The 27,432-nt window shown below is 37.9% G+C and overlaps 1 protein-coding gene across 1 annotated transcript in view; it reads right to left on the bottom strand.

The window, feature by feature from the left end:
- LOC148371906 (zinc finger protein 407-like) overlaps positions 1-27,432 on the bottom strand; it is a 208,200-nt gene that overhangs the window by 109,029 nt on the left and 71,739 nt on the right. The window contains exon 5 of the mRNA XM_088326522.1: positions 18,501-18,575. Within this exon, the coding sequence (XP_088182648.1) occupies positions 18,501-18,575 (75 nt within the window). The remainder of the gene's footprint in view (positions 1-18,500; positions 18,576-27,432) is intronic.

Genomic DNA, 27,432 nt, shown 5'->3' on the forward strand with positions numbered 1-27,432 from the left:
TCAACTATAAATGTACAAATAAAAGCAGAAGTGAACTGAATAAATGGTCTTTATTTTCATTATACAAAAGTACAATGAAATTGGAGGGCTACTCCTTTAGTGTAAGAAAACGATTTTGAGAGAGGCCGGCTAGCTAAACGCAAGCATCGGTTAACCGCGACTTCTGCAAGGTCTTTGTGATGATTAAAATACACGAGTCACATATGTAGCGTATTTCTATGAGCAGTATCTCCAAGTTGTTCGTTTCATGGGTAATGGATATGGCATTGGTGACTAGCCATGTTCGGCAGCGGTGGCTTAAGAGTTGTTAGCCTAGCTGTTAGCTTTCCCTTCCGACGCCGCCTCAGTCAATTCCCGGACGCGATAAAAATCCAGGCAGCACCCGCTTGTGATCGGCATTTCCTTGCGCTTTCCTGACTTTCCTCTGAGTCCGATTTAATGAATACATTGATTGATTTTCAATGTAACGAGCCACTAATGCTACGAGCTGTGGCGTTCGTTTTGGTGGCCGTTGGTGCAAGCGCAATAAGACTGACTGGCAGCCTTAAACCAGGCTATCAGAGTCGTGGACATACGTCCTGCAAACTTTGCCTCACCTTTATTGGTAGCCGCAAAAGGAAAATAAATGACTGTGGTCACGCTAATTAAAAATTGCAGAGGTTTTAATAACCTAGGTCATTATGTTTGGAGATCAAAGGAGAGCAACCGCAGAGCTTGCTGGACAGATGAGAGGCAATCACCTCAATCTTCCTCTTTACCTCCAATGATATAATAATAATAATAATAATAATAATTTCCTTGTATTGTCATTCTGTGTAACAATGTACACAGAACGAAATGTCGATTGCACCTGACCCGTTGTAGCGAGCCGATGCAGCCGCAGCCAACAGAGGGCGCCATATCAAACATCACACATACATACTGTATTAGTTATTTATGTGTGTTTGCCTGGGAAAACAGGGGTTTGGAACACATGAGCTAAGCATTACCATATACGCAATTGCTAAAAAATATTCAAATAATTAAGTTAAATGTGACTTTTAGATTTAGAGAAGTGAATGAAGCCATTGCTAGCAGAACTATTGCATGCTACTCCTGTATGAAACTTGACCGGTGTGAACAAAAATTTTATCATTCTACACATTTTCCCCATTTGTTTATCAGATCATATCTGCATGATTTTTATATCTTCACAAAGCATGGGTTAGCTGCAAGCTCTACATGTAAATCCCAGTGGTGGGCGGTCAGGACCAAATAGTCCCTCTCTGGTGGCCTAAAAAAACATCTGAATATTGTAATGTTAATTACGTTTGGTCCATGAATACTTATTAAACAATTTCAAATCGTCTGTAGCTTTCTTCCATTACTCTTCCCTGTCGCGCTGCTTCCAGACGTGCACTTTCATATTCAAGCATTCAACCGATCACATTTCAGCCATTACTTGTTGCCAGGATCATAAATCTACCTGGAGGCCTTCAGAATCAGTTCTGCAAGCCCTGAGGCTTGAAATAAGTGACAATAAAGCTGTTTGTTTAGCCTAAGGGTGTCCAAACTATTCAGAAAGCAGGCTGGATTTGGTAGGCTGAAAATATCGCTGACCTAATTTGCTTAGGATCAGATGCAACACAAATCGACCCAGAACGCGGGGGTAAGAGCATTTAATCCTAACCACTAGGCTACTAGGATTGTTGTTCTCACATCATCACATTATTTTTACGCTACCAGGTAGTACAATGTTGTAAGGGAGCATTATGGGAAATAGCAACATTGTACAACATGGTTCACGGATCATTCAACCAACACCGTTGTTGAAGCACCAGTTTCTTCTGTGTGTCTTGAGCAATTTAGTCAGGTGCCGCCCATCCCTCTCCAGGCCGCTTTTTTTTTTTGGGGGGGTTACGGGTTTGCTCCACCAGAAGAAACATCTGGTTTCCACGGGTATAAATAAGGAGCAGGAGAAACCACCTTATCTGACTCAGATAAAGCATCTTCCTCATCTGTTCACCATTTTATGGCGTAAAGCATCATCTCGCTCTTTAGAGATAAATCGGAATTCGGCATTGACGGGTAGCAGCGAGTGACAAAAATTGGTACCGTTAGCAAAAATAGTGTGATGAGATGAAAATTGAATGTGTTTTCCTATGTTATCTCGATCACTAGCGGTCTAGTGATCCCACAGTGGGTTCGGGCCTATTACTACTATTGTTATTGTTGTTAATGTTATTGTTACTAATCTTACCAAATGTGCCGGGCTGCGAGAATATAGTCAGACCTTAAACCGGGCCGTGGAACAGAAAAATGTTGCAGACCACTGCATTAAAATACTAATACACAAACATGTCTCCGGGTCATGAGGAACAGGCAGCCCAAATCCAGCTGTGACCTGGCATCCAGGTGCTCAGGAAAAGCGTTGTTAACAGCAACGATTGATGATCTAATCAAACTGTCACCACAGCAATCTGCCATGAGGGAGGGGAGTCAGGGGATACATGTACCACGAGAAGGTGAGTTGGACTGGGTGAAAGCAGGTGGGGTGGAATATCCAGGAGGCCTAGAGCATGCTTACTGTTACTCCTAATTGAGAGTGACAATCTCAGTAGTGGAAAAAGCCCCTCAACCCCACATGAATAATGAACAAAACTACAGAAGCCCTCTTTCCGCAGGATGCCACATAATCAAGTGTGCCCCCAAAACCCTTTACTCGTTCTCAGCATTATGCCTTAAGCAATGAGGGCGACAACCGAATAACATATAAGATCAGAACTAAGCATAGCCCAGATGCAGGCTATGACTATGGCTTTTTGTTTACTGGGCCACAATATGTTGAAAATGTGGCATTTTGAGGTAGATCTATCAGTGTAAAACTATGTATTTTTCTATTTTTCAGTACGTTTAGAGCAGAATTAGCGCGGATTAAATGTCTTTTTCAAATTAATGCTATTGAGCCTATGATCAGATGACGATTCATAATTTTTCTTGATAGAAAAGGAAAGTGTATCTTTTAGGTTGGACGATTTTAATGTTTGAATTGCAATATTCTTTGAGGCTTTTAATGTCAGTCCAAATTCACTAAAATGGTTTGCTCTAGTGAAACTCAACTGGAGTTACAAACTCTGGCTTAAGATCTTACCTCTAATTGTAAGTAAGGGGATATGACAGAGAGTGCAATATCATGAAGCTGCTCTTGGTTTTTTTGGTTTTTTAGATAATCCCAACTACAGTCTGAGGAAATTGTACTGACAATTTAGGTATGGAGGAGCCTATTTTAGATTATCCTGCACCATATACTGGTCGCCACCTAAATTCTCATTTTTTTAATTTTCAGGAGACATTAAAATTACAATTTGATTAATCTAAAGATGCAAATGATTTGAGTCAGACTTATGTATCAAGAGGTCGCAGGTTTGATTCCCGGCTCCTTCGTGTTATATATCGAAGTGTCCTTGGGCAAGACACTTAATTCCTAATGCCCCTGATAGCAGGTAGTTGCCTTGCATGGCTGACCCTGCTATCGGTTAGATAGTGTGTAAAAGGGAAAAGTGTGAAGCACATTGTAAAGGGCTTTGGGAGGTATTCATTGACTTGAAAAGTGCTATATAAATGCAGACCATTTACATTTAATTAAATGTACAGAAAATAAGTGCTGCAATACTTTCAGTGTGTGGATTCAAAAAAACGTAGGTTTGAATTTTACCTATTTGCTAACATTGACTAGAGCAGGGTTGTCAAACTGATTTTAACTCGGGGGCCGCACGATAGAACAAACATTCTCCCGGGGGCCGGACTGGTAGATTAGAGAGCAAGAAAAAAAAGAGAAAGAAATAAGAGAAAGAGAGGGGGAGAAAAGTAGAGGGTGGGGCAAAGAAAGAGACAAAAGGAAACAAAAAGATAAAAAGAGCAATAGTGAGAGAGGGGTAAGAAAGGAGAGAAAGAATGAAATCCAAAGAGAAATAGAAAAAGAGAAGGAGAGAAAAGAGAAGGAGAGAAAGAGAAGGGTGAAAGAGAGGAGAAAGCAAGAGAGAGAAAGAGAAGAAAAAGAAAGAAAAAGGGAAAAAAGAGAGCAAAATAAAGTAAAAAGAGAGAAAGAGGAACAATGAAATGAAATGAAAATGAAAGAGAGAGAGTGAAAGACAGAGAAAGAGACAGTGAGAGAAAAAGGGAGGAAGAGAGAGAGAAATACAAGTACAGCATTTATGTTAGGCAATATTAAGTGGACATACTTCAACCTGCAGCTCATTTTTCTCTTGCCCCCTGGACTAGAGGGACTTTCAATTACCAATTATAAATAGTTTTTTTAGCCAGGGTCATCACAACCCTAAACAAGTGCAAAAAACTATAAAAACCTATATCATGTGACTTATTTTTTTGGTGCCGCTAAATGTTATTGCACAAAACTGTCAGAGATATATATGTGACTTATTTGGGGTGTTTGTCGCTGCTCAATTCTATTGCGCTTATTTTCATTTTAAATTGCACTATTATCATGTTGCATTTTTTAGCCTATTTATCCTGACACTTTCCTTGTTTTTGTTTTTTTCTCTCAATATTTCACAATGCTGATATAAATAACAATACAGACCATCCAATTCTATTGAACTCAATAATATGAGATGTTCATATAACTACATTTATATATAATGTCAATTTTTGGAATTTAGCAAAGGTTGACAAATAATATGCTGTCCGAAATATAGTTGTTACAATTATGATCAAAAACACATTGTTCAGTAAAAATGTGTGTTTCATAGAAAATAAGATAATGAATATCTCGAACATGCATGTTCACTATATGTACCCTACCTTAGGTCATGTTCAATCATACCTAGACACTGATGGCTAGCATCATGCATTAGACAGCAGCCTTCAAACTTAATAGTGGCTTGCTAATTGCTGCCTGTTTTTCCCCTGTTAATCACTTTCCCCAGGATATATCCACAACTGCCACTTGCCTGTCCGGCGAAATTTAATTTAATCACTTTGCTAATTCATTGATTAATTGGTTCATTAGTGATGCCTGGCAACATCCATTTCTAGCATGACTTCTAATGTTTCAATTCAGAGCAAAAACAGGGCGTCAGGAGAGCAGACCAGTTTTAGCACGGTGCCACTGTGCGTTATTTCTTGACCACAACCTCCAGTGAGTCTCGCCATCAGATCATTCTATGGTGTCACGGTGTGGGCTTGTGACATACAAAATGAATGTAAACTGAACATTGTCTGTTGCTCTCTGGTAGAGAAAATACAAATAATTGGATCATAGAGCACAAGAACAACACTATTTGGGGAAAAAGGACTAGGGGTGGGCCATTCCATCCAAATGTCAATCTTATAGATAATAAGCAAGTTCCCTAAATCGGATCGAAACTATTCTCCTGGGATCGATACCTTACTCCTCCGTCAATTTCCCCATGGGGCGCTTCTCTATGTAGATAGTGCAGCCCTATTTGCTCTCTCTCTCTCTCTCTCTCTCTCTCTCTCTCTCTATCACTTGCTCTCTTTCTCGCTCTCTCTTTAATCACTCACTCTCTCTATAGTTCTCTATTTATCACTCACTCTCTCTATCGCTCTCTCTTTATCACTCACTCACTTTATCGCTCTCTCGCTCGTTATCGCTCTCTCTCTCTTTATCATTCTCAATCTCTCTTTATCACTATCTAATACTTTATCTCTCTCTCTTTATCACTCTATCACTCTCTCTTTATCTCTCACCCAGTGCCCTCGGCCACTCCCAAAGTTAATAACTGAGTGGCACACTTCTCACTACCTGTGTTGATGCTTGATCCTGCCTCCCAAAAGAGAGGGCAAAATCTATACATAGACATCTAATAGAAGCTAACATTGAGCAAGGCAAACAGGACGTGCTGGACGTGTGTACATTTTTTTTTTCAACTACAGAAAAAGACAGTGCCAGTTGTAATTTGTGTGCTAAAGATGTCTGCCACTGTGTCAATGCCGCACCTTTACATAAACAAATGAAAAAGGTTCACTTTGCAGAGCGCAACAAGCTGCTACCAAAAATGTGAACATATAACTGTTTCTTAACAAACACCTGTAAATTAATTGACACTAAAATGCCAGCCAATGAGAGACAACTTTTTGTATTACTGACTTTATTTTCAAACAAGTGTACTGAAAGGTATTTGAGTTCTCTACATGATATTGTTATACAATATTTGTATTTTTGTTACATTGCTGCTGCTTTGGTTTTACCCTCTTGGCCCTTGTTCAAAAACAATTGAAATTGATATATTTAAATTATTTTTTATACTCGTAATGTTTGCAATGTAGTTATTTAATCGAAAACGAAACCTTTTTAGTGCCTAAGCCCTCTACATTCCACTGGCAGGCCAAGACGTGTCTGTATGATGTCAACTGTCACTGAAATATGTTATAGAACATATCATTGGAAAGCTCAAACTACTGGGATTCAAGATCTAAAAATGTGTAAAATACTAGTGTTTAGTTTTTCAGATTGACTTGGGACCAGGTAAGGCTTTATGCCAGCTTTTTTTTTTTTTTTTTTTTTTTATAGCTTGCCACTCCTTGCACATTGCTCTCTGCACTATTGTAATTACAGCGTTATTGTTACAGTGTTAATGTTACTGTGTACCCGACTTGTTAACCTGACTGCCCATTTTGCACATCTGGTTAGCTACTCTTCTTGCACTATCGGCACTATGGTAAAATACTATACGTAGCCAAAATACAATACAACATTATTTATATCTGTACATTCAAGGAAACTGTGGGGGTCAGATGCATCGACATTTCGTTCTGTATACACGTGTACTAGAATGACAATAAAGTAGATCTGAATCTGAATCTGAATCTGAATCTGAAGATGCTAAGATGCCCAAAGATGCACAAATAAAAACTTGGATTACTCAATGTTAGTAGAACCTGCTGTAATTTTTTTTTCAGTTTGGGACAAAACCTCATGGTGTTACGTTTTAAAAGAGACCAAAACTGTCTAGATTGTCCAAATGGTTCAACAACAGCATTCAATTTACTTTGGGGAAGTCTTGCATTTGGTTTTCAGTTGAATTTTACAGGAACGTTAAGGGGCTAACAGTGTTTATTTTACCTCTGAAAAGTGATGGGTCCCGGGGACTCGCATGCTCAAAAATCTATGGGTCCCAACAGAGATCTATGGGTCCCCAGAATATAATGTTATCGAGGTTGAAATTGTAAATTGGCGACAAATTTATAATATAAATCTAGATATTCATTCAGATTTAATCATCACAGTTTATTGGTAATACAAATCAGTTATCTCTTCAAGATTTTTCAGTTCACAACAATATTGTAAATTATACAAAATAATATTGCTGAATTAATTATATAAATCTATATTTTCATTTAGTTGTAATCATCACAGTTAATTGGTAATACAAAGCAGTTATCGCTTCAGATTTTTCAGTTCAAAATATTGTACATTATACAAAATACTGAAAATACTGCCTTGCACTTAACTATCTTTAGCAGTGAAAGCATGGCCAAGTCTTCTTTTTGATGTCGTATCCGTTCATACTTGCATAATCTCTTCCTGCAGCAACAGAATTGCCATAGCTAATTTGTGGTCTTCATTGTCGTTGTGCCGATCCAATGTGCTTTTCTGAAAGTTCGTATTGCAAAATGATTCATGTAATCCAGTTTTTTTGTCATGCTGGGTACACGCATCACAGAACATGTAGCCTCCATTATCATCCTCCTCATAGCGTAACCAGGAATATAATTTTGTCAATTTTGGCAGAAAAGTCCTTTTTTAGCTAGGAGCATTCTTTTATTTTGTTTTGTCGAATCGTTTGCTTCAACGCACGTGTTTTCCTTGCCTTCGCGATCTTCTGAAGAAATTCTCCAACGTTTTTTCGTGCCGGAATTATTGCCGTTGTTATCACTTTCTGTATTATGTTTCGACTTATTACTGACACTGAAGAAATTACCAATTTTGTGTTGATTTTCACCTTAACTCGTCGACAAGCACCACAACAATGACATAATCTCGAAGCAACAAGATCTCGTTGGCCGAGATCGGCGTGCAGACGAAAATTCAAACCGCAAGACCAAAACAACAATAGCGGATCTGCCTGACGAAAAGTTTGGAGTGCGGTAAATCTTTGTTACAAAAAATAATCGTGTAATAATGACAATTTTGCGTCAAAAAAGTTGCGTCCCGGGGACGCACGTTGATTCGACACTATGCGTCCCCAGCAAAAATGATGCGTCTAGGACGAAGGGATGCGGGCAAACGAGAACACTGGGCTAATATCGTTAGGCTGTGTTTATTGAAATTATAAACTAACTCAAAGGGGGGTGGTCACTTATTCAATGATCATGACATTTCCAAGCAAAACGTATCGGTATCATCTATACTACCATGTATTTACTTGGATCAGATCAACCAATGTATCCAATATTACCTGACCCTAAAAGAGACATTCAAAATGCAAATTGACTTCTTTGTTCTTACTTTCAGCACAGACATTAGGTAGCCACTCTTGTGAGAAGATAAAATACTGCTGTACAGTTATTTTATAAGCCCAGGTCATTGCACTTGACATGACTAATGTTTTTAAACTGCCTGGTACTAACGAATAATTTTGTTAGCAATAAGGTCCAGTAAAGCCCTGCTTGACCCTGTAAAAATATTCTGGATTGCTATGTTATTTATATTAAAACACTGCCTGACTTCAAAAATGTATGTGACAGCATTGTTCATCTGATGAAATACTGTACATGCAGTAATGTCTGACTGCTTGACTTTAACTACACAGGCCAAGTATTATGTTTCTGACTATACCTGTTCTAAAACATTGATAGCACTGTGCTATATTTAACTAATAGTGAGTTTAACCACAGGGGTGGGAATTTATGTATTAAGAGTGTCAGCAGTATACTTCCCTCAGACGCTGTACTCACAAACACACACATATTGTGCACAACTCTGCTCCATATGCCAATGACAAGGGCATAAAAATCGTTCCCAAGTGATAGCACAGGCTAACTCATAAAAACTTAATGCATCTAATTTTCTAGCAATCAAACTTTTATAGACTGCAATGGCGTTTAAACTAACAAATTGTAATTAGCGCTTAATTTTAACAGCAATATTAGCATGATCCTTCATTTTGTGAGTGCTCATTCTTCATGAAATATTGAGTAGGGTAAACAGTGCCTCCCTGTCTGCAATGCCCAGAGCATTAAAGGTCTGGTAGGGGTCGCAGAGACCTGGTCAGTGCCTCGGTGGAGCAACTGCAAAAAGCTTTGGTAACTGATCTTCATGAAATTCGAAACACAAATTAAGTCATAATGCAGGGGAGAAAAAGTAATTAGTGTAGTTAGTATTTGTTACTGTGCTCAAGTTTATGTTGTACAAAGCAGTGGTTGGCAACCACCGGGCTGCGGACCGGTACTGGGTCCTGGGTAGGTTGATACTCGGCCACACAGAAAGAAAATTAAGTTCCATTATTTTTTACTTATTGTTTTACTGACACTGACATGTTTCAGACTGACTTTGAACAGGAGATTTGAGGTGGTACGTTTGAATTTAAATCAGTGTGGTGTACACGGGCAGGCGGTGCAACTGTCATTTTGTAAACAAGAATTCTAGCTTGCCAAAAACACAATAGGTAAGAATCAAACCTTGCTTTTGCACTTATAGCCAATCAATGTGGAGAATGGTCAACAATTTCATGCTAGAATAGTTGTAAATAAACTTACTGTTATGGAACAACTTTGGAAATGGGGTTGGATGATGGAAGAAAAAAAAAAAAGTTAAGAACATGACACAAGGACCACAAAAAACCAACAGGTTTTTCGCAGGGTCCGTTCATTTGGTAAGTTTGTATTTTAATTACCTGACATAAGGATCAACATGACTTTTTTCATTAAACTTTACAATGGCGATGAGACTGTGTTACTACAGTATTAGCACGTCTGTCTCACAGTTCAGAGGTTTCATTCAAGCTACCGGCCTCCTTGTGTGGAGTTTGTATGTTTGTTCAAAGCTTATATAGCAGTGTCAATTGATTTTCCCCTCAAAAATCTCACAATATAGCCATTAGTTGCTAACCCCCGTAACAAAAACAAAAAGTTATTTTGTGATGCCACCATGATTTTGCTGAACCGCTTACATCCTCTTGGCCATGAAACTCACCAGAGCCTCACAAATTGCCACTGGAATGCTCTTCCACTTCTCCATGACAACATGATTGAGCTGGGGGATATTCAAGATCTTGTGCTTCTCTACCTTCTGTTTGAGGATGCCCCAAAGATGTTCTATTGGAGTTAGATCTAGAGACACACTTGGCCAGTCCATCCCAGTTAGCCTTAGCCCCCTTAGAAAAGCCTTGGTCATCTTAGAAGTGTATTTGGAGTCATCCCCCACCTGGAATATTGCCCTGGAACCCAGTTTCTGGAGGAGAGGGGCTTATTCTCTGCTCCAGTATTCCACAGGACAGCCTTAAGATTGTGTTTCCCTTAACTCCCTAATCCCAGTTGCACTCACAAAGCCCCAAACCATGAAATTCCCAACACCATGCTTGACGTCACCAGGACACAAACATATTTGTACATATTTGTACACACAATCTGAGCCAAATACATTAATCTTTGTCTCATCAGACCAGAGAATATCTTTCCAGTAAGCCATGGTCTTTGTTTACATACTTATTTTCATTGTGTCATATGGATGTTTCTTCAGTTACGTTCTCTTGAACATCATAATGAAATCTCTGCAAAAATGCGAGGGGTGTACTCACTTTTGTGACACACAGTAGGGTAAGTGAGGGAGGTCTCAGTTTGGATGTGGGGCCGGATCCAGACTTTCTATACTGAGGCAAATGTTTAGCCTTGTTTTTCAGTATTATGCTTTATCATTCAGCCTACATGAGTCACTTATCAGAACTTCACAGTATAATCACAGATGACAAGCAAAACACATGTATTCACAAACAATAGGAAAAACATATTTTCCTGTTTAAAACTGAATGTGTAAACTGGATTATTTTAGCAGTTGAGTGGATGCAGTTTTATACCTAAACCAACTCATCATGCTACACAAACTCAAGTGGGAGCTATGAAAAAATGACTTAATTGTCATCCTGGTTTGAAGTGAAAAAAATAAATAAATACAAAGAAAAAAGTTTTAGCAATCAATAGGAAATAAGATTTGACTACATCAGATCAAACTACTAGGCTGGGTTACTAAAGCAAAAAACACTACTTTTGAAAAATGACTTAGAGACTCGCTTCTTCCTTTGACATACTTTAAAATCATGCAACGGCCAAAAAAGTACAAAGATGTTTAATGATGTCCTTGGGCCGGGCTGTCAAAATATTGTCAGACAATTAATTGGTCTGTTTTAGTAAAAAGTGTTCCATCACCCAAAATATTTTTTTCATATTCTACCTACTATTTAAAGATGCTAAATATTCCGTAGTGTGTTACTTTGAAGTTAACATATTCTTGCTGCATTGCCAGTGTTTCGATGTACTAATCACTTGCTTACAGTACCACCAGCATGGTATAGTACTGACTGCTGCCCTTGGGTGGCTACAAACTATGCCTTACCACCCAACATCAAGAGAGACAAAGTGCTGACACAAGCAGATAAGGGAAGAAAGAAAGAGCAAGATGAAAGAGCAGATTCATTATCAATAATTAAGGGAAAGGCTTGATTATAATGAATTAAAGTCTGTTTTATCAACTCTTATCGCGCTACAGCACAACTAAGAATCTTAGCCAGCACAAATGCAATTGGTGAATGCTTTTGTGGTGTTACGTATTTTTGCTGTTTTACTTTACCTTACACATATTTTTGTTGTCAACAGTTTCACCCTATTGACTACCAGGCAGGACTCTTCTGTCTAATGTCCTCATCTGGCCACTATGGTTCGGTGCAGCTTACTGGGATGTGTCTGCAAGCCTGGAGTCAAACTCTGACTCTGGCGCAGCCACTCGACCACAAAAAGAAGCGTTTGCTTACACTGCTACAGCCACAAAAATGACAAAACGCTTTGAGGAATGACACTTAAAAATATGATTTGGTGCTTCTTTGACACATTAAGACTCAATCATTGCAAATGCATCAAACCTTATACAGTAATCCCTTTGCTGTACGGATGCTTCTCTACTTACGACCATGCGACTCAAGTAAAACGGTAGATAGGAAGATTTTTTTCGGGACGTCGAAAAAAATCTGGACATTGCTGCTAGATTTTGTATTGTGTGGACCTTTTTCCGAGTACAGGAATTTACTGTAGTGCTTTTACTCCCACTACCGGCATGTGGTGGCACTGTGAGAGGTCACCCAGCATCAACCCCAAAGAAGAAACCAGGCTTCTATTTCCTATTTTGTGTGTAAACATAGTATTATTTGTACTGAATCTCCAGCGCGCTCAGAACTTTGACGTTTTTATCATTTAATATCACGTGCATCCAATCAATATGGTTGGTGTAAAGTATGAAGAAGAGGCCAGCCGTTTCTTTTGAAATGAAATGGTTGGAACGCTTTTGTTCAGCCTCTTCTAAAAGTAAGTTAAACTCAACGTTATGTATCTTTATATAGCATATTATTTTATCAAATGTTTATTTTGTTAGTACAAAACAATACAGGCTATGTATACAAACCTTAAACATACTGTACTTATATAAACCTTAAAAATACAAAATATAGCACTAAAGCAACTTAAGAACCAATTCAACTCTCGTTGGTAAGTAGGGAAGCGTCTGTATTGTGGATTATTTATCACTGTGACGCTAATTCACAATTTGTTATCGTGCATTGAGTTCTGAATTCTGATTGGCTAATCACCCCACCAGTTTTCAGCTTCTGTCTGCCTGCATGTCAATGACGTTGCAGTTTTACACATACGTAAAACAGATTCACAAACGTACATTAGATGTGTGCAATTTTTTTTCACCTTTTAAGTTTCACGTCCCTTCTTTTTCCTTCAACTATTAGCGCTTGTTAAAAAAGTATAAATAAAGCAGTTTCAATTTCTAATCGAACTCCTCATGATGTAGTAATTAGACCAGTGATATCAAATTCAGTTTGGCTCTGGGACTGGATCCAGACATTCTTTACTAAGAAATAATACTATCATAAAATATGTTGCTTAACGCAGTTTTTCAGTATTATGTTTTGTCATTCAGCCTATTTAGTACCCTACGCCACGTGTTATAATTATTGATGACAAGGGATCTTTCCTAAGCATAACACATTTATTCACAAACAATGGGAAAAGTGATTTTATTGTTTGACATTTAATATTTTACAGTTGAGCGAATGCCGTTTTACTCCTGCACAAACTCACCACACAAGTGGGAGCTATGAAAAAATGAAATTATTGTCTTAATTGTTGTACTGGTTTGAAATGAATAAAATATAAATTCTAAATTTAAGTTTGAGCAGTACAATACATGGGCAAAAAAGAGACTACATTAGATGGGCCTTCTAGAGCTGAGAGTATATCATTTTTTGCCCTCTAGCAGCCAGAGGCAGCTCTTGGTTTGGATTTATTTTAAAAATCATAACTTTTGATAGAAATAACTTAGGGATGAGCTTTTTTTAACATACTTGTAAACTTATGGAGGGCCGTATTTAATCATCCAACAGGCCAGATCTGGCCCGGGTGGCCAGATGTTTGACATGGCTGAATTAGACAAAACAGTTAAGTCATTGTTGCCGAAGGGGAAAAAAAGTTAAGTAAATATGTTATTTTAGCCTGTCAGCTGTCTCTTTTAAGAATGATGAGTGTTATTAGTTTAAGCATTTTAGTATAACATGTGAAAATGACCTGCATTTTAACAATTACCAACGAAAACACGGATAGAGACAGGTCAGATGTTTTGAGAGAACTAATTGCAACCAATTCAGTCAAGGTTGCTGCTGCCAGTCACTCTTCATTGAGTCACTCCCTCATTTTTTTAACTGAGGACTTTTAACACCCTCACCCATGTGTATGCACTTACACGAACACGTGTTCCATGGCAAGATTTCAATATGTATTCAGAGTACATGTACTGTGAATTACATCTCCTCCAAAATGGAAAAACACCACTTGAAGAGTACATGACTGAATGCATCCAAGCATTAACATTCAACACTAACAATGATAACTCTCGGTTGGAAATACAATTTTCTGTCAGAGGTCAACAGCACTCCTTGTGTTCTTATGTGGACACTAAATGTGTCACATGATATGATATGTACACACAAAAGGACAAACATACAATTTCTCAGCTGTTGTGTCATTACATAACAGTTCATCCCTTTTTTCCCTCACAGATTTTGTGTGAGCTAGATCGCAACTCAATGTGACTTTGAGTGGAAGATAGGGTTAAACTCAAAGGAGTTTGACTCATTGTTGTACTAGCAAATGAGTATGGACACTGCTGAAGAAACAGAAAGTATATAGATGCAATCAGCTAAATATCAAAGTTTTGTGTTTTGGTTACATTCTAATTGCCACTAAACATGGCAATATCCTTCTTAGCCATGAAATGTAAATTTTGGGAGTATTTATGGTGGCATTTGCAATTGTAGAGGCATACAACAAAAACATGTCACAACGCAGAAACGCTACTGGTAAGTCAGACTTCACGGATGACATTGTAAGATGTTCAATTCACTTTTTGCAAAGGTGAGTATGCATCATTGTAATCACGCGTCTGTATTCAAATGAATGTTCCCTTAAATATGCATTAATTCTGAAGTCAATATGTTATATAATTGGGTGTTGGTTGATTTATCTTTGTGTTCTATTGTGTATATCGTGTGTATTTGCAGGTATTTGTTTGGACATTTGTTTCTGCATATGGTAAGTCCTCCATATGAAAGATTTTTTTTCACCAAATTACCAAGTTTGTTTTGCAAGAAATAATGCCATGTTATACAATGTGAACATAAAAAAGTAGGATTACTCTAAATTTCGAAACTAAAGAGTTTTTCCCAGATGATTTAGGATCTAGTATCAGTATTGTCACACAAAAGCCACTGACTATCAATGTCAAGATCCGGCCCATCTCTTAGGTGTGAGATGACGGTTAACACTGAAAAACCACAGCAACCAGATGATGAAGGTGCCTCATCTGAGTCAGATCAGGAGGCTTCTCCTGCTGCTGGTAACCATGAAAACAAATACTAATCTGTTTCAAGTGGGGGAGCAAACCCCTACCCAGAAAACTGCAAGAGGGATGGGTACCATCAGGCTGTGGTTGCCCAAGACACACCACAGGTGATGACCCTACAACCCAGGTGGTTAAGGCATTCATGAACTGTGAAATAAGTTATTCATGTGGCATTTGGAATTGACTTCTTCCATGGAATAACAAATAAAGCCGATAAACACATTTGATTGAACAGTTTGTTATGGCTGGGATGAAATTGTTTCCAATGACCAAGAGATCAGACTTCTCTTCATTTCCATCAAGAACGTGAGTGTGGCTTGACAAGCTATGGACAGTGCTCATTGAGATTAAATCTTTCCCCAACTTTATACAAGAATTTTCTGGTAAGTATTTTGGTCACCATGACACTGTTGTTCACCAGTCGTGTTACCAAACAAGTTTATTAAACAAGTAGACTATACATGGACTAAATAGGTGAGTTCTGAAGGAAAGTTGGCGTAATGGAGTAAATTTACGAGTAACTCAAAACAGGTGGCTGTATATAAATGAATATAAATCCCTGCGACCTGCGACTGGCTGGCAACCAGTTCAGGGTGTCCCCTGCCCACTGGCCGAGGATGGCTGGGATGGGCTCCAGCGCCCCGTGACCCTACTGAGGATAAGTGGTGCAGATAATGAATGGATGGATGGATAAATACCTGCACTTTTAAAAAAAATATTTTCCCTTAATATTGATTAGCTTTAATCTTTCTATGACTGTTTACAATGTCAAACTTAATCAAATCGTGAAGAAGTTTCTAGTAGTTAATGTACCACAAGTGATACACAATGGCTAAGCAGGGACCCTCTTCATGTACTACATATACTTTGACTAACAGTTCTCCCTGGTGTTCGAAAAATATAAGGTGAACAGCACTATAGATGGAACTACTTCTCTGACACTGTCCTGCTGCAATATATCTCTCAAGAGCCTGTCATCCAGTGTATGCGTGCTTTTGTTCCCACTCCTACACAATCATTCTTTCACCTTTCAAGTAACCACTTCACTGGATCCCTATTTGAAAGTTCACTACAACCTTACTTACCCCGATCCCACACTCACACAAACCCACGCACAAAGTTTTACAGGCTTAAAAAAACTAAAACCGCTGATTCTCGTTCGCTCATAAAGACCCTTGTGGGGATGTGCAGTAGAAAAAAATAGATGGAAAATAAATGTAAAATGTGCAACTTTTTTTTGTTCAAAATGAGCGACAATATGGCTTTTTGTCAGTTTTCAAACAAACTAATACAATTTGGTCGTAAAACAAGATGTGCTGACACACACACAAAAAAACCAAAAAACAAAGAAACAGACGTTTTCGTTTTGAATTAACAACAAAAATAATACAAAACAAACATTTATTATGCTTGACTCTTAAAGTATAAGGATCATAAAATACAAAACATAACTAAACACATATAGTTTGCATTCCTAATATTCGTCTGTTTTGGGATAAACCTAATTTTAATCATCTTCATATGATCATGATAACAAAAAATAATAATATTGATAACAATAACACCATTTTTTTTTCGCAAGTTAGATGGTTGTGAGGTTGTCAACAGCAACGTCGGATATGTACTGAGGAAAATGAAGAAACCTTGAGAAATGCCTTGGCATCTTATTAGTGACACACATGAATGGTTGAACGAGATTCCCATTTTCCCAACCCAACGTCTAGCAAAACCACAGCCAAGAACCCAGAATCAGCAGGGAAAGAAGACCCTGTTATACATGACTGTAGTTTGGCACTATGAAGAGTGTGCAGAACAGTTGTTCTCAAATAGTGGGGCTGGGCCCCCTGAGGGGGCGTGAGCGTCGTTAAGGGGTTGCGCAGGTGCGTTTGACTTTGGTGAACTTTTCATTTTAAATTTCCCAAAATGAAGTGCAATTGCACCTCCATACACTAGGGTGCAGTGGCATTCTTATTGGCAGAGTGTTTTGTTGACATTTAGTCTACAGGCAGTGCATTGAGTATAAAGTGTGACACAAGGTGGAACAGACCATTAAGTGACCCCATGAAAATAATATTTGACATGGATGCAGAGAAAGGTGAAAAGAGAAGGAGTAGAGTGACAGACATAAATCCCCCCCAAAAAGCTAGGACAAGGAAGTTTGTCAAAGCGCACGTAATACTTCACTGCAGGAAGAAGAGCAAAGACGTGTGCTTGCAATGTTAAAAATGTTGGCAGTGGGCAGCATGAAGCAAAAAAAAGAAAAGCTGTCACTTAAAGACATTACAACTCAATGAGGCTGATAAGATACTTGAGGGTTTTTTTCAGCAAAAAATGTGCCAAAAGGGACTGCGAGATTTCTTCTTCTGAGAGGGCGTGACATCAAATATTTGAGAAGCACTGGTATAGAATAAGTCAGAGGGCCCATGTGGGAGTTTGTCAGTTAAATACCACTAGTCTTATCATTTTTTTGTTTTTTTTTTAATATACCCAGTAAAGCAAGAGGGCAAATACTGTGCAGGCTTTTGGTTCCGGTTCCAAGCCCAGACACAGGCGGAAGGAGGGCACGAGGGCAGCAGCGGGCAGGCCAGCACGGTCCTGATGGCCGGCGGTGGGATACAGGTGGGGTTATGCATTCCGTTAGAAACACACGCCTCATTGCCTTTATTACTACAATTTTAATTTTGAGAAAGAGCGCAAAGAGTAAAAATAATATGGGGAGGCACATAAAGTTCAAAATACAAGACCATTTTAAACAAGCAAGCAAACAGATGGGGCCATTTAACTAAAGCAGGATATGGAGGATCTCAAATTGAATTTAACTTTAATCTTGTTGTCTTTTAAGCAACTCCTGTCACACACCGCACAAAAAACTGAAAAACTCTTGCAAAAACACTACCTCATACGAACGTAAATGGTACTCATGTCTATGTTTCTTGCACAATGTTGACTGCACTATGTTTACTGCTCACCTTGCACAATGTTGACTATCTTTTTTTGCACTATGATGACTATTTTTGCACCAAATGCATATGTTGACGATTTTTTGCACTATGATGACTATTTTTGCACCAAATGCATATTGCACAAACCCTTACGATACCAAACTGTATGTAACATCCTACATGCCGACATTTCTTGTGTACATTTTGTGTAAATTATAACTATAACCTTATCCTCCTTGTTTTATAACCTTATCTTCTCTGTTCCTTTATCTTCTTGGGGTTTTTACCTAACGGTGAATGTGTGAAACTGGAGTGTCATGCCCAATTTCGTTGTCACAATATGTTAACCCATTTTGTAACAATAACAATAAAGGTATATTCTATTCTATTCTATTTATGTGAAAAAAGTATTGTGCAAAATGTACCTCTCTTTACGTATGCCAATTCCATGCTTGCCGAGAAGGTGGGTGCTGAGGTGTTTCTTCATCACAAAAGACCATCTGTTGAAACAATTACAAAAAAGGCAAGTGTCAACCACAAAGTAATTTTAGTTTGTAATAGTGTTAAATAAAATCATCATGATTAGTCTTGCACTTGAATTTCAAACAGTTTTCACTATTTGAGTGACGTGTGGTATTCTCTTTCCAGACATTAATGCCCTGCTGTATCACAGTTGATTATTTGCGATTTCGCTACTTTGCGGATTTTCATCAGGCTTGTGTCCGTGCGTCAATAATGTTGCAGTCTGAGTTGTACACATACGTAAACAAATACTTGACCCTGTAAATTGGGTTTGGCTTTTTAGTTTCAATGCATAAAAGAGCAGTGTTTCTCAAATTATGGGTCAGGACCCAAAAGCAGGTCGCAGACCCATTTTCAGTGGGTGGTGAGACTTTACTTGGGCAAAATTATGCTACAAAAAGAAAAAAGAAAATTTAAACGTCTTAACTATAAATGGTGATAATTCCCTGCAAATGTGAGTCGACATCCGCCAATTTCCACCACAGAAAAAGACTGATAAAGTTTGTTTGTACATGTTGAGCATGGCCAAACGCAGATACAGCGGAGAATGTATGAGATATGATTCCGTCCTTATAATGAAGTGAAGCTTTTTGGATTTCATTAAAAATACAGCTAATTAAGCATTGGAGGGATTATTATTATTTGAAGTCGTCTTGGCTTTACTTGTCAGTTGTTTGATGTGAATATATTCAACGTATCTGTGGTTCAAATTGCACAATTGTTTCATTGATTACATTTGAGAGGTGGAATTTTCTTTCTGATTTGGGTTGCAACTTGTAGTTAGCTAGGGATGACTGTAGGTCCAGAAGTCAGATCAGTTCAGAACAACTGTAATAGAGTATTTATTTACAGACACAGCCAGGTGGGCAGACAGACAGGCACACAGACAGACAGACTGACTGACAGACTACAAACTTTATTGTCAACCGCAGGACCTTTTTGGAAAACGTAGGGATTACTGTATCTAGTTACGAATAATTACATCAGAGACATTTACAAATAGAAAAAAAGTTACTGATCAACCAAAAATAACACAAAATTTGAATTTTCCTGGATTCCTAAACACCACATTAAATTATATTAACTGTACTTCAGGACTAAAGATTCAGACATCTGATTAGCTTCCACAATCTAATCATCCTCTGGCCTTTTCATTTAGAACACATCACTTCAAATATCTATCAAACAGCCGGACAATGACCACATCCAAGGATTAAGTTTGGCGCTTCAAGAGACTGAGGACAGTTATGGGGTCGACACTGTCACTGTGACAACTCAGTCTCCTTCTGTACAGTTTATCCAATTATTGTCACTTTCCTATTCAGCCTAGCATCGTCTGGTACAAAAATGCACGTTTTCATGGACCATGCCTGATTGAAAAGACAACACAACATTTGGACTGACACACAGATGCACTTGCAAATATGCACACACACAGCTGTGTCCCTCCCAAACACAGAACATGAACAATGCCCTGGAGGTAAATGCTAACGAACATTAATGTATAAATATTCAAACACATTGCAAACTGTATTTCTCATCTTTCTCTAATTTATCATCTACATCAGTGGTTATAAACCTGTCAGACTTGAAGACCCACCACTGCAGCCTAATTACAAGCTGCAGCCCAAATAAATAACATGTTTCTACTTTACAAATATAATGAATGAAAGGCAGTTTAAACCAGAGATAGAAGATTATATTCACACAAAACATAACATTTATTTTGAAGTGAATTGTCTAAAAGGTATAATTCAGGGTGATAATTAACTGTTAAATTCTAGCAGCTGATTTTAAATAATCTTACAAAAAAATAATATATAATTCACATTATTTAATCTAAAATTAGTATAATAAGTTCAAATAGTATAGGCCTGGAACAGGCTTTGTTGATGCATCACTAACAATAACTGAGAAAACCTAATGCTGTTTGTTTTTGTGTGTAATGTGGTTGTTTAAGTTATCATGTATAGAAGTGAAGACAAAAACGAGCTTTGCAAACATCTCTTAATTATGTATTGCAGCTGTCCTTCATGGACCTAATTAGATTGCAGAAAGAATAATGGGACATTTACATATGTGCATGGAAGACAAGTCATATGCAAAATATGATTTTAATTAGCAGGCTTTGATAGTGCGTGGTACAAATAAACTGGCATGTTGTGGGATTTCTATCTTTGCCATTGTTTTTATTTGATTTATCTCAAACTTCTGTGAGTAAAATGGGTAATGCCCTGAGGATACCAGTTGCTACACACACACACAAACAAAGGCAAATAAATCATTGCAACAAATTGGTCACAATTGACATTTTTTTTTTTCATATCTTGATTATGAAATGGCTGATGCATCAAAATAAATACCAATTGAAATTCAAATCAATCTAGTTATACGTATGGTTTTACTTGTACACAACTCACAAAGACAAGCAATTATTTGAATAGAAATGCACAATTGTTTTATGTATACCGATTTTCCTCTCTACTTTTTGCAGATATTCATTGTGCATTGTGTTCTGCAGCAAACAAAAGACAGTAAATGCTATCACAGGGGCAGGTCACAGAGGGCTGTGTGTGTGTGTGTGTGTGTGTTAGGTGGGCGTGACAGTCTGTGTGCGCAACTGTGCTAGGCGGGTATATGGCGTCAGTCAAAACAGCCGGGCAGCGCACAAGTCCATGTGTCCACTAACTAAAAACAAACTACGACGCACGGTGACAGCTAGTATTCTAATGGCTTGTTGCATTGAAATTTATCGATTAAATCAGAGTCTGAGGAAGGTCAGAAGAGCACAACGAAATGTGCATCATCACCGGGTGCTCCGTGGGTTTTCATCGGGTGCGGAAAGAGAGAGGCATTATCGGGAGATAAAGCAATAGCAGGGGTGCAGGTCCGGCTTATTGCTCTGACTACGTAACAAGCCACTCCTGCGGACCCATATCTCACCAACGCCAGATCCATTACCCATAAAATGGATGACCCGGAGCTACAACTCATTGGAATCCGCTACATTTAAGACTCTTCTATTTTAATAATCTTGGAGACCTGGCTCAATCAGAGGTTCTCCAAGGTTAGCTCTTGGCACGGCTGCTCTTTACATCACTTTCTTACACTGGAAGGAGAACACTTCCAATTTTGTTGTACCATTGTATTATGACAAAAAAGTAATTCATTTAATAAATAATTTATTTAATAAAAGATTAATTCATTCATTCATTCAACTGCAATTTTGTGTTATGTGTTTCATTTGTATATTTATAGTTGTTATTTTTTTACAGTCGTTATAGTATATGTTGTATTTATATATATATATATATATATATATATATATATATATAAATATATACATACATAAATGTTTCTACTTAGCGAGTTTCGTAGAACTTTTTGGAAACACAACCCCAGCAAAAAAACAAGGGATTATTGTATAGGCATGCTCTACCACCTAGGTCAAGTCCCCACTTGTATCCCCAATGCCGCGGGCCGCATCATCAACTTCAACCATCAGCCTTGATGGTTATTGTAACAAAGGGATACTTTAACATGCCATTCACTCATATCAATTCTTCTCTCCCGTGAAATGAGCTAATAAGGCTGGTCTTATGCCCTCCAGGGAAGCTCATAATATCCATAGCGGATATGGAAAAGCTAAACGAAAAAGGAACTGCGAAGCCTTGGTGTTTCACGTCGACTTTCCCTTCAGACTAATCGGCGCGCCACAGCTCGTTAGGTCCGTGACGTGCCGGAGCTTTACCGATAAGCATGGGAGACACGGCTCAATTACCCACATTTACAATCTTTCTCTCTCTTTACCCTCCCTGACGATGAAGCGATAACGCGTCAATATTTGATACAAACAACTTCATTTGACTAATAGTGTTCCTCGATAGGCCAATCTTCAGGTCTGGAAGCAATCTAAGATCTAAAAAAGGCCCTAAGGCGTACTTGTCTTCAACGTATTGTTGTCTAAACCCCACTCTGCACTAACTCACTTGAGAGCACTGCACAAGAGTTACCGTCGATAGCAGTCACTTTGACACACAGGCTAAAGATATGCTTACTTTTTTAAGACACTACTTTTGTATTTCGTAACTTAAGAGTGTGGCACATATAAAACACTTTAGAAATACTACGAAAACAATTATTCTGCCTTTACAACCGTGATGAAAAGGTCATGGTACGAATATTATCTTTCACGATTCACGGATTACAGGCCGTCCGGGCATTACCTACTGTGGTGTATCTAGGGCAGGTACAGCCATTTTTTAAGTTGGGGTTTACTACTCCACATGAAAAAAACAATACCTGTTTTCATGGTTACCAGTACCAGGAAAAGCCTGCTTATCAGACTCAGATACAGCACCTTCACCATCTAGTTGCCGTTGTTTTTCGGCGTAAAGTGTCACTCTGATATACAGAGCTGAGCCAAAGTGGCCTCTGCTAAGTTCAAATATGTCTCGTCTGTGTGTTACAATTATGATACCATATCCAAAATCACTAGTGAAAAACTACCTTCAAAATGTTGAGTACCACATCGTACAATACGCATCACATCACTTGTGGCTTTCATATTTAATTGAATCCCCCCAAAAAAATGTAAATACAATATATTACAAAGAAAAAACGTTCTTGCTTTTTTTTCTCATCTTACCTGTGCGCATTCCTGTGCATGCGCAATATCCACCATCAGGGATATTTTTTTCACTAGGGCACTGTGAGACTTGTGGTACAGAGGTGAATAATACATGCAAATTACAGCTCACTCGCCAAACAAGCCTCATGTGTTTTGGTTGAATTTTCCGGAATATTTTCGTTTTATTTTCTGCCCCAACATAAAAATACTACTATTTAAAGTGAATGCAACAGTTATATCCATCCATATGTAGTGAGAGTCTATACTTCAGTCTTTTTCCAGAGTCTTACGCTTAAGGACGCTTCTCACACTTGCTCTAGTAGTTTCCCTTCTTCCCTCCTTTGAGCTATTTCTGTCTGTTCAAAATCTACATAAAAATGCCTATCAGTCTAATGTTTTACACCCGACTGAGAATAAGCAGTGCAGAAAATGAATGGATGATAGGGGCAGGCGGATCGGTCCAAATATTGATATTATCTATATTACGCAGGTAGGCCTACTTGGATCGGATCCATACTGTCATCCTGGGATCAATACTTCACCCCTCCACCAATTTGATCACAGCGCTTACAGTATATATGCAAATAGTACTGCTCTCTCTCACCAAGGGTATTTGGCCACTCAAGGTTTATGCCTGTTTGTGTGACTGGATGGTACACTTTGAGCACATCTTCCTAGCTGGCCTGTTGCTGCATCTGTCCTGCCAGGCAGAAGAGACGGCTAAATTGAAAGGGGTACTCTTAATCAGAAGCTAAATATGAAAGAGGCACATGAAATTGCAGTCCAGTGTGGACTTGTTGTTCAACAACAGAAAAGGACAATGATAAAGTGGTCCGCTCCTGTGGCAAATTTTTATACACACATGAAAAAGGTTCACCATACTGAGAGCAAAGAGAAGCAACCAAAAAAAAAAGTTACTGTTTCTGAACAGAAACCTGTAAATCTGTAGTCACTATGGCAGCAGAGGTAAATGGACTTGATTTGTTACATTGCTGATTTTTGGGGTTTAAAGTTATTTTGCTCTGTAACTATTTATACTGTTAAATGTTTTAAGGTTGTATTGTTTACACGTTTTTGCACTTTCTGGCTTTATTTTAAAAATATTGTGCAATGGAATGTATAGTTGGCATGTTGACATTGATATTTTTGTATTTTCTTTAAAAAAAACTGAACTATTTTTATGTCTTAACTTGTGTTATTCATAAATATAAACAAACTCAAGGGAGAGGGTTCAATTATCCAATGATCATGTCATACAAACAAAAATTATTGAATCGGTATCAATTAAAATAGATTTACTTGGACCGGATCAATACTAGAAATCCTAGTATTGCCAACCCTAGCCGGTACTGTTTTCAAAATCTTTAAAACTGGGTTCTGCTTTCGTGATTTTTTTCTCCATTGTATTTATATATTAGCTTTCAGTTTATCATCCGAATACATTTCGTTTTATTTTTTGGTGAAACAAAAACATCAACGGTTACACACACTGTCAGGCATACTCACAATTTGATCCAATTCTTAAGAGCATAGCAATTGATCATGTAATGTATAATTGAATATATCATTCTGATGTGCCACTGGCATTTTTGGTGTTTAGGTGCCTACAGCTCAAAAAGCCTTGCTGATGTTGAATATTGAGCCATTACGGCTTCATTATATTTTCTAATTAACTGCTTTGATTTGGTATTCAAATTTCAACTTGAAAAATGCTGAAGAAGGAATTACAGTTTCCTTTGTTTGAGATGAAAGGAGAGGTGTAAAAAAACAAGGCAGAGGCTGATATTGTTAATTTATTAGAATTATCACTAAGGCTGGATTGAGGTTAGTGTATCTGCCTTCGCACATTTCTTGTCTTAGGGAAAAAGGCATCTCAGCAGTAACTAGACCCACAATTGCATCTCTCCCCAATTGTGATCTGTTTTAATTTTGCCGACGAGGCTCCTCAAGAGTTCCACATGTAACACTATTAGGACTTTTTTTTTTTTTTGAAAAAGTGTTTCAGGATACTTGTCATTAGGGGGGTTTAGCTAATGCACGTTTAGTTTTTCTACCTTTCTCTCTGCAGAGCGGTTAAATGTATGAAAAATACATGTGCTGTTCACCCTCTCCTTTCCACGATGCCGTTTTAAATCATTAAAAGAAGTCCTGCTCATTATCGCTCTAAACAAAACTTTTCATATACCAAATAAATCACAGTTGTGTAGCGCAGATAACGGGCATGTGGGGATAAATTACAGAGAGCCGCTCTGGCAGCGTTGGTATTTTAAAAAGCTTGCTGCACAATTTTTATGATGTAGAGTAATTTGTAATTCAGGTTTTCTTGTGTTTGTTGGAGGCTCTCAATTTATGTATATTATTAAAAGCACCTTTTGTCCAATCAGTACTTAAGGGAAAGAGTAATGTAGTGCTATTGTGTGGTGGCCTTATCTGCCATTCATTCCTAAAACATAGTAATTGTTAAAACGCAGTGGCAGCACTGGTCATATAAAAAGAAGAAGGCTGTATTTTTCTGGCAAACATGAGAATGATTACCGTATTTTCCACGCTAGAAGGTGCACTCTCAAAAAAATAGTATTTCCTTATAAAGTTTCAATGTGTAATGCTCTTCAGACTATAAGGTGCATGGAATTAAAACGCCTGAAAGGGCTAGGATTGCACAAAATATAAAAGGTGCCATATTTGATTAGATCACACAATGCATTGCATTGGATGCAATGGGAATCTAACCTAGATCTTGGCATGGAGTGCACCAGATCCTATCCACTAGACCACTAGGAACACAGACGACCCATTATTAGGTCCCATCTTGTAATCACACTATTTTCAGTCACGGTACCAAATTGTTGATGTTCTTAATAAGCCTGGTCGCGAGAATATTGTCGGACATTAAAACAGTCCGCGGTAGAAGCCAACTTGCAACGTCTTTAGAAGCGCACATGATTTGAAACTAAATATAGAAAAGGCCATTGTAGGAAGTAATTAGGTTGTTGTTAAGTGAATGAAGAGAACGTCATTGTGGTAAGTAATTTGGTCGTCCTAAAATATGAATGAACACATACCCGCACATATTAAAAATGCATGTCACTTACAATGCTTAGTAAAACAATATTTTCTGTTCTCTAACATATCTAGTACCGTGACTAAAAAGTAAGGTTCAGTGGTTTTGATCCAGTGCTCTACCCCCTTGATTTCCGTTGCGTCTAATGTTAAGGAATTGTGAACAACTATCCATGTCCCTAGTGGTCAGGTAGGGAGAACAAAGCTTTTACTATTGCTATCAAATAGTGTGTGAAAGCTTACATACTGAATGTAAAAATATGGATGCATGTGGAAAACACAATGGTAATGAGGTGAATATTTTGAAAAACAATTGCAACAATGTGCTTATGTTATTTTGAGTGTCTAACAGAAAACATAGAGTTAATGTTATGTAAATTATAAAAAATGTGTTATGTAAAGTTCAAAAAATGATGGCTTCACATGTTACTTTTTTGGGAATACTGTATGTTAAATACAAATTTTCTGAATTTGTTTTAATAAAACAATAATTTGTGCAAGAAAAAGACATGCGATACGTTATTTAGAAGAAGATAATACAAAAATCTACTTTACACACTTACAGACTAGGTCCCTGTGAAGCAGAGATCACGCGAAAACACTTTCACAACCTCTTATTGCCCCCCGCTAAGCGTATTAAACAGCACTTGAATTATTTTAACACATTAGGCCTTACATTCTTTTTCGTTCTGGGAATAAAAAACAACTAAGGCCCTAAGACACCTTGACTAAAAACGGCAAAAAAACAGACCCATGATTTATTCAGTCTGTTTATTGTACCCTATCTACCTACCGTATCCTCAGAGATCAAATTAATTCTTTAAAAATTGAGAGGGTGTAAGGGAAGAAAATGATACATGATGGAAAAGCAAGGAAACTTTATCAAAATGAAACCCCTGAAAAAAAATATGTATTGCTTAGGCTTTGATACAAGTTTCTTAGATATCTGATTTCCTCAAACATAAAAATCACAATATAGACTACTACTTTTAAGTGATTACTAAGCGTACAGCAAGTACCAAAATGGCTGAGAGATTTGTAAAAATATGTCAACTCCAAATAGTTTTCTTTGTTTTTTAGTACCTTGTTTGTCATGCAGCCTACATTTGTAACCTACCCCACAATTTATAATCTATATGATAAGG

This window comes from Urocampus carinirostris, chromosome 2, assembly GCF_059441175.1.
Source record: "Urocampus carinirostris isolate Australia breed hairy pipefish chromosome 2, RoL_Ucar_1.0, whole genome shotgun sequence".
Taxonomy (NCBI): Eukaryota; Metazoa; Chordata; class Actinopteri; order Syngnathiformes; family Syngnathidae; genus Urocampus; species Urocampus carinirostris.